A 9,167-nucleotide genomic window follows, 5' to 3' on the forward strand; every position below is an offset into this window, starting at 1 on the left:
GGAAGAATATGATAAAAATGAAGCCTTCCCTCACCAAGTTACTTTTGGTCATGGTGTTTATCACAGCAACAGAAAGCAGTCTGGGACATGTGATCTAGGATCCTTCCAGCTGACAGTCTGTCATTCTGTGGTCCCTAAATATCCCAGGCATGTGTCCTAACAGCTTCAATTCAGGCAGAGCCCCTGTGCCTGGGCCCCACAGAATGCAAACTGCTGAGAACACACTGCAGAGTCATTGCCGGAAGCCTTGGCTTCACTGTCGGGATTGATTACAGCTTCCAATTAACAGTTTCAGGACAGAGAACAATTTAGTCCTCCAACTTTGATGTTTCTGTCCTGAGGATTCCCAGCGAGTGGTGGGAAATAAAGGGTTGAGACCTGAGTATTCAGAACTAGGACTGGACCCGGGGGAGCTATAAGCTCCAAGGGATATTCTGTTCCTTCCTGCTTTGCAGAGTGGGAATTCACACAGACTGGCTTCCAGCTGAACCCTGGGCAGCCTCACTTTCCTGGCTGCCTGGCTTCTGTGCCCCTGGGAGCCACACTTCTGCCCCTGGAGGCCCCAGCTAGCTTGGGAGATCTGAACCTCCCCTTAGGCTGTGCTCTGTCAGGCACTCCGTGAGGGCAGCAGGTCCTTGTGAACCACGCCTATCTGGCTCCTGGAAAACTCAGGAAGGCCCAGAGACTGGTAGTCAGACCTGAAAGTAAAAGAATGTTGAATCTCATGTGGACCTTAGACCTCTGTTTAAGGGTCTAAACTGCCACAGGGCTGAGCTGACCAGACAGAATACAAGCAGCAACAGCTATGCTAGTTTGGAGTGACATACAGGGGACCACAGGTATGAAAAATCTAACAGTCTTGGCTTCCAGGTCTCTCAAAACCAATACAGTCTGACTACAGAGGCCATAGCTTTAAACCCTGTTCTCTGTCTTCTCTGAGGGACCTGGGCCTCCTGGATCCCAGGTGGCTTGAGGCCCCCACCTGTCCTCCTCCAGGTTCCGGCACTGTCTTAGCCACTTGAACTTGCTCTTCAGGATAGCCTCAGATTCCTACAAGTCCAGAGACAGAGCCAAGGCTCATGAAAAGCCTCAGAGACCATCACCTTATTACTCTGGCTCCAGGTCACAGGCGGGCTAGCCTGTGAGGAACTGGCATTTAACTCCAACTGGCCAATTGAGGTTCTTACCCTTGACTCTACAGCCAACTCATGGATTCCTCCCATGCTGGGTCACTAAGAAGCTCACCTTCACCTAGACCTTGGTCTTCATGTAAGTGGTCCTATAAGCAGCTGACATTCACAAGAGTTAGAAGAGGAGTGTGGCTTTTGTTGTCTTGTGAGGATATGGTTTTAAAGCACTTTAAAGATTTGTGTGTGTGTGTGTGTGTGTGTGTGTGTGTGTGTGTGTGTGTGTGTGTGTACAGAAGACGGCATCGACCCCCTGGAGCAGGAGCTGCAGGCAGTTGTGGGTGGGTGCTGGGAACTGAACTCAGGTTCTCTACAAGAGCAGCACCCCCCCTTAAACACCGAGAGCTACAGATGTAGGATGCATGGGACTCAGCCTTTACAAGCAATGAAGTTGTATCTTTGCTGATCTTTTAGTTTACTTGCTTCAGGGTGCTTTTATTTGTAGGAGGCATGGAGGTCCTGTGCTCACAGACAAGCACTAGGGGAACCTGGAATGGTAAACATCACAACCTGTTATCCAAACAAAAGGCTGGGAGAGGATGTGGTTAACAGGCTGGTGACCTGTGTGCTATACGTGTGGCTGGGATCACACCAGAATCTCCCCTAGACCCTTATCATAAGCTTGTTTGTCTCAGTCTACAGAACACATTTTTATGGGTAGTGTTTTACAAAGAGTTTCTATGTAGTCATGCCTGATCTTTATTTAGCTTGATTTGTACTTTATTATGCACACAAGGTTGAACTAATTATCACCAGGAAAGCTTTTGCCAAATTGTTCTATGTTTAAATATGCCTAAGACAAACTACTCAGTCAGACTTCTGAAGTTTGAGCCAATACCAGCTACTTGGTCATGTTGCACCACACTACCTTCTTGCCTCCCACAGACTGTTAGTTACTCTGCTGGCTGTGGGCCCACAGAGACTCCCACACTGATTCTTGGGTTAGCTGTTGGGTGAAACTGCCCAAGATTTGAGGTCCAGGTGAATGTGAGTTCAGTATGCTACCATTGTTAGTGAAGTAGAGGGGTCACGATGACCACTATGAGAGGAGTACAGGGGTGACAGTTGAAGAAAGCCATCAGAGGATCCACTCACCAGTGTTTGCCTTCTGTGGTCACTCCGTTTTCATTCTCTCCAAGCCCCCAGACCTCAGCTGCCTTGAGGGTGAACAGCACCTACTCTAGCACTAGATGCCCCAGGATGGTTGTGGAGCATTCCCTAGAGCCTTGAGCTACAGTCTGCAGACAGAGAGATGTGAGTTTGCCTCACTGTTTTCTTTTGTTTAGACGTTCAAGGAAAAGACATCCTCCCACCCCTAAGCTGCCAAGTTTGCATCTCAAACTCATGAACTTGGGATGTGGAGATACAAGGGGCTATGCATTTCTAAGCATTTGCTATCTTAGTTCCCACGGTTATAATATGTAAGAAAACAAATGTCATCACAACATGAAAATATTAACTAGGGATCTGTCCATCTGGAAAAATGATTCTCACTCACACACTCTTCTCTCAATTAGTAAGCCTGTGTCATCTGGCTCTGATCAATATGGGCCATACAACAGCATAGTACAAGTTCAGTGCAAACCAATGATAAAATTCAAGGCAAAGAAAATAGTGATTGATGGTGACCTCCATAAGCAAGGAGGATCAGACAGAGCTGGGCAAGTGACCAGATGAGTACAATGGATAAGATAGGTTCTTAAGAAGGGAACGGCTTCAATATCTTGGGGAAATGTATGACCTTACATTTTAAACATTCTTTTGATGGAGCCGCTGTAAAATAAAGTAAAATAAAATGTGAAGAATGTGGTATCATGTAGACACATTGATTGATAGAAAAAAATAATAGGGGCTGGGGAGATGGCCCAAGAAAGTCCCTACCATACAAGCATGAGAATTTGAGTTTGGATCTCTAGCACCCACAAAAAAAAAAAAAAAAAAAAAAAAAAAAAAAGGACAGGGTAGCATGGGAAACACATAGGAAGACCCCTAGGGTTTTCTTCTTAGCCAGTCTTATTGAATTGGTGACCTCCAGATTCAGGGAGAGACCCTGCCTTAAAAAAATAAGGTAGATAATAATAGAAGACACTCAACATCAGCCTCTGGCTTCCACATACATGAAAACACATGCATATACTACATATACAAAAATAAAACAAAACAAGTAATATACATATCAACACCAAGATACTGATTCTTTGTTCAATTTGAAAGTAAAAATAATAACTGATACTTTATTATTACATATAGCTAAAAATAGCTTTTCTTAATTTCATTTGCAAAATAAAACTTCAGGGTACCTTCTTTGTTATTGCCATTGCTTTTGTTATGTCTGGGTTTTTGTTTTGCTTTGTTTTGTTTTTTGAGATAGGGTCTTAGTCTGTAACCTAAGCTAGTCTGGAACTCATAGTGACCTGCTACCTCAGTTTTCTGGAGACTGGGACAACAGGGATAAGCTACCATGCCTGCCTCAATGAAAATACTCTTAATAAACATTTTAAAAATCATTTTCTATTTTATTATCAACTTTTACTGAAACCCTTTCCTATCCTTTACTATGAACTTTTGTTATTCATTTGAAGTAGATTATTTCAAAGTGGTCTTTGGCTATGTCTGCTACCCTGTCTCTTCTACATCCTTCTCAAACATGGAAGGGAGCATTCTGGGCCAAGGTGGTCTGAAATCTCATGAAGCCTTTGTCATATGCTGTCTAGATGGTGCCACACTCAGGATTCTCAGGACCCTGGCCACTTAAGTGAACTTAGGGTAGCATATTCTCTAGAAAGCCACACACCTTCTCCAGCACCCTCTGCAGTCTGCGCTGCTGTCCGAGCATCTGTGGCCAGCTTGAAAGTGGTAGCCTCAGCTCAGAATGCTTAGCTTGGCCCCCATCCAGGCTAGCCATGGGCAGGAAGGGGCACTTACTTGGGTCTGGGCTGCCTGTGGCTCTCCAGGGGGCTCCTCATCCTCAGGAATGTGGGACATGGCAGCCTCCTGGCTGGAGTGGCTGTGTGTGCCTGGAACCTCTGCTGTGTCAACCCCAAAGATGCTCCAAGAGGCTTGGGCTCCGCAGGCTGGGGAGATGCCAAAAGGACAAGTCAAAATCCTTCCCATCCCTGTCCCAAGCTAGGCTCCATTTCCAGGGTTCAAGAGCCACAGATGGGCTGCTCAGTTTTACATCACACCAGAGGTCAGGCAAGGCGAGGCTGGGAGCAGGCATTGGGGGTTGCATTGCCTCCTGCTCTCTGGCTTTGTTTACTCAGGCAGGAGTGACCTTTTGCATCTAATTTGGTCCTTACAGTAAACACATCTATTCCAGAAGAGAAACATTTCATCTCCGCAAAGCATTAGCTGAGGGAGGGACACTTCATTGAGATCAGATACGATCTGTATGCCATCTACTGAGCTCCTGCTGGCTGCATGACTCCTTATCTGGCCTTGGATGAGGGTAGGCATCAACCGTTCCATTCTATAGGTGAGGGAAGAGCCTCTCGGGGTGGAAGGCACAGAAAACTAAGTGTTGCCACCTAGAACTTCTTGATTGGTGCCCATGGCTCTTCCCACTACAACCCACATCCTTTTCTGTGGTCCGCCTCCTCCCCACAGGGAGAACAAAAGACGCCATTAACCGAGTTACCACTGTGTCACACTCTGTGGACAAGTGGCTGCTGACTGATAGAGGCTATAGGAAAAGCCAGAAAGTTCTGCTGCTTCCCATGACAAAAGATATCCTTCCTGTACCACTGAGAGGGCCTGAAGTTCCCTAAACCAGAGCATGGCAAACCAGGCTGACACCTGTCATCAACTGCAGTACACAACCACCCTCTAGACCCGGCTCTCCAAGGCCCGGAAAGTGTCCGATTCATTATAATATTCAAAAGATCCATTAAAAATGGTGGTTTAAAGAATTTAAACCACATTTGCATTTAAAGAATGGGAGGCATTTAGTCCTGGAGCTGTCAAAGGGGGACTGTCCTAGCTTTTGTCTTATACCAGCATAGGTAGCCCACTCAGTATTGAAGTATTTGGGGCGACCCCTGCTGGTCATCTTGGAAATCTCAACTCAACTAGGTCATTCATTCATGCTGTGGAATATTCCTTTACACTGTGTGAAGATGTGTCACTGTGATTGGTTTAACAAAAATGTAAATGGTCAATAGCTAGATGGGAGGTATAAGCGGGACTTCTGGACAGAGGGATCTCTGGGAAGAAGAAAGGTGGAATCGCTAGCCAGATGCAGAAGAAACAGGATGGGCAGAAAGGAGATGAGGTAATGAGTGCATGGAAGAACATGGACTTAAAAATATGGGTTAGTTTAAGTTATAAGAGCTAGTTAGATACAAGCCTAAGCTAAGACTAAGCTTTCATAATTAATAACAAGTGTCTGTGTCATTTTTTTGTGAGCTGGCTGCCCAAAAAATAAAGTCCATCTACACATGCACTGAATCTTTTTTTTTTTTTTAAGACAGAGTTTGGAGTAACTCGGACTAGGTTGGCTTTGAACTCATTGTGTAGCTGAGGCTGACTGATTCTCTTTTCTCCACATCCCAAGTGCTAGGATTCCAGGCATGTGCCACCATGTCTCCATGTCTAAGTGGAGCATTCATTCATTCTTTTCTCTGTGACCTGTGTTGCGATACAAAGAAGAAAAAGTATAGTTTTTGACCTTCACGAGGTCTTGAGTCCAGTGTTGGTAGGAACTGAAAAACTGTGATTGGCACACACACTTCAGAATGAAGAATTATAAGGAAGAATCCCTAACTATGCAGACTGGGGCACAACTGGTTTAGTGACGGCTCTATGTCACAAGCGCTGTGTGAGCTGAGCCATACCGCAGAAATGCGAATGGAACGTATCTATTTGCAGAATAGCCTGGGGCCAAGCAGGGTAGATGAGCTGGCAGAGAAAAGGCCATGCTGGGCTGGTCTCCAAACAGCTCTATCTTGACTTCAGAGATAAAAGCTATGGGTCCAGGACCATTGTGTCTTCCATGCTCAGAGACAACTGGATGAAGAAATTAAAAAGTGAGCTCTCTGGATAATTTCATCATCTTTACTTAGACACCAATATCAGCAGCAATGGTGTAAGTAGTGTTGAGGGGATTGTGTTGTAATGGGGGTAGTTGAAGGTAACAACAAGATGGCTCACCTCCTCAGGGAACATCATGGCTTGCTTCACCTCTGCAAGTTCAACCTATCTTAATAACAATTTCCAAAGTACAGGGGACAGCCATTCCACTTTCTGTTTGTGTCTTAATCTACATAAAGCATATTATGTACTGTAAAACAAGGATCAGACAAATAAGACCATGTTCAGAAAACAGAAGATTCCAGGAGGACAAGAATTTGTGTTTAAGAACTCAAGACTTCAGCCTGGACCAGAGAAGCTGCAAGAGGAAATGATCTCTTCTCAGATATCTAAAAGATAGTCATGTAGCCCTGGGGTCTCCAAAGGACTCAACAGCCAAGTGAGAAGACAAAGGAACCTTTTCTAGAGTCTGGAGCCAGCTAAAGATGGAGGAGAATGCTCACCAAGGTCAAGAGTTTCCTGTTCCTGAGGGACTTCCAATAATCCTGGCTCAAGGGTCATGGGAATTCCCAGCACGGCAGTGGCCTTTTCCAACTCTGAAGTCCTAGACTTTATCTAGTCATAACCAGCCACAAGGATGCTCTCATCCCAGGGTTCAGTCAGAGATCCTAGGATTATAAAGCCATTCCAGAAATATCCCATTTCTAACCCTCCACAGTCCTCTCTTGCAGACAGACCTCTGCCAGCCCCCAGCCAGAAACAAAACCTCATGAACAAGGTCAGACAGACTTGGAGATGCTGGCTATAGCAGGATGGAGAATGGCTGCAGTTCCATGGCTGAACAAGATGGAGTCTGTGCGGCTCCAGGTGCGTCTCCAGGGGAGCCCCCGAGGCCCTGCTTCAGGCCATTCCCATGCTGCTCAGGTTCCATGTGCTTTCCCACCCATTATTATAAATTTGCTGCTTAAAATAGCAAGGCAAAACCCAGTCCAGCCAGCAGGGTGACATCTGGAGGGTCTGTGGGGGCTCATGGGCATGTAGGCCTCACATCCATCAGGGCACAGTTTGGAATATAGCCTCCAGGAAGCCATGGACTGAGTGCCAGCCCATAAAAGGAGAGAACACTGAGTCATGTTTGTCTCCCCGCCTCCTTTTCAATCCACTTCCAAATATTTCCTGATGCTTCTCCAGCCAGGTCAGGTTAAGTGAGGCATGCCAAGAACCAATCAGCATTTTGGACTCTTACCAACAGTTAAGCAGAACCTGGCCCATTTTACAGGAAAGAAAATTGAGGCATGGAGAGGAGAAACAAACCAAATAGGGTTCAGTTACTTTTGTACCTAAGGCAATCTACTCAAGAACCTCTGCTGGGATAACCACCCAGCCATTTGTGAAGGGACTAGATATCCCTCCCCCAGACCATCCTAACATAGTTGACCTACTTCATGAAATAAAGCAGTTTCCTTACTGGGTATCCCACACTACTGTATATGGTCAAGTGCTATCTTCATGCTTAGCCCCAATGAGAGAGGGAGTGTGTTTATTTAGTTTGTTTGTTTGTTTGTTTTTATGCAGTACTGGAAATTGAACCCAGGGCCTTGAGCATGCTATGCCACTGAGCTACCCACCCCTCTGCTGTAAGTTTTATTATTTCCATTTAATGAAATAAGCTCTGAGGCTCAGAGGTGATCAGCAATGCCATGTAGCTGGTAAGGCTGAGTCCAAAGGTATCATCTCTCTTACCCAGGGCACAGCCAAAGAGCCTTGGGCAAGTCGTCTCCAGCAGGAAGAATGGGGTATAAACTCCCAGATGCACAGGTTCTATTTAACTGAATCTTTAGTTGTCAGGCCAAGTGTCTTCTAAGGGTAAAGGAAAGAGCCTAGCTTAGGGAGATTACTCAGTGGGTAAAGTGCTTGCCACGTAAGCATGCAGACCTGAGTTCAAATCTCCAGGACCCACATAAAACTGAACATGACAGCGATGCAATCCCATTGCTCATAAGAAAAGCTAGGAGAAAATAGGAAAATTCAAGAAGCTGGTAGGCCCCCTTGCCTGCTGTATGTAGCACAAGCAAGAGATCCTGCTGCAAATAAGGTGGAAGACTAAACTGACATCCAAGGTTGTCTTCTGACCTCCAAACATGAACTGTGTACCTACCCAGAGAAGACCCACAGCTTAAGGTTTCATGTTCCTAATATGTGGTGTGGCAACATGTTCATTCATGTGTGTGTGTGTGTGTGTGTGTGTGTGTGTGTGTGTGTGTGTGCGCGCGCGCGTGCGCGCGTGCTCAGCAACCCATTCATTGGCCTTACTTCTCACTTCTTACTTGTCCAGTCACACACTGTGCAGACCCATTCATTGAACCGTTCATTCCATGAAGCCTCACACTTAGGCCAAAAGCATAGGCTCTGTCTACCTTGGAATCCTGTGGGTTGTCCATGGCAGGCAGGAGGGCAGGAAGGCAGGAGGGCTCTGGGAATAGAGGCTGCATACCTTTATTCCATTCCCAGCAGCCATGGGGGGGGGCGGGTTGTTCCTATGCTCATTGTCTTGGGGAACTTAAGTATCTAGGGTAGACAAAGAAAACTGGGTCTACCTGGTAGGTCCCAATGGCTTGCCATGCCTCAGCAAGCACTAGGCTGTCTTCGGGAGTCAGGGAGAAGACATGAACAGTCTATACAGAAATACCCTCAGTGCTCTCAGCCTCCCTGGGAGGTGGTAATGGAAGCACTAACACTGGTAATACAATAAGTTCCATTTGGCAGATGACAGAGGCCTGAAGGAGTTGCAATGGCAGGCATGTCCAGTATATCTGCCTGACTGTGTAGGTCCCTGTGGGGCCAAGCCTGCTGGCCTCTCTCAGAGCCTTGTGACATGCCCAGAAAAGATCAAACCCCTCACTTGAAGCCACAGTGTCCCTGGAGCTTGGCCTGCATGCTGAGTGGCTCTCA

The 9,167-nt window shown here is 46.2% G+C and overlaps 1 protein-coding gene across 1 annotated transcript in view; it reads right to left on the reverse strand.

Annotated features, from left to right (window-relative positions):
* Nucleotides 1-4,367, reverse strand: part of Irag1 (inositol 1,4,5-triphosphate receptor associated 1) — a 69,708-nt gene extending 65,341 nt beyond the window's left edge. The window contains 1 exon segment of the mRNA XM_051192688.1: nucleotides 4,113-4,367. Within this exon segment, the coding sequence (XP_051048645.1) occupies nucleotides 4,113-4,367 (255 nt within the window).
* Nucleotides 4,368-9,167: the final 4,800 nt, after the last annotated feature.

This window comes from Phodopus roborovskii, unplaced genomic scaffold, assembly GCF_943737965.1.
Source record: "Phodopus roborovskii unplaced genomic scaffold, PHOROB, whole genome shotgun sequence".
Taxonomy (NCBI): Eukaryota; Metazoa; Chordata; class Mammalia; order Rodentia; family Cricetidae; genus Phodopus; species Phodopus roborovskii.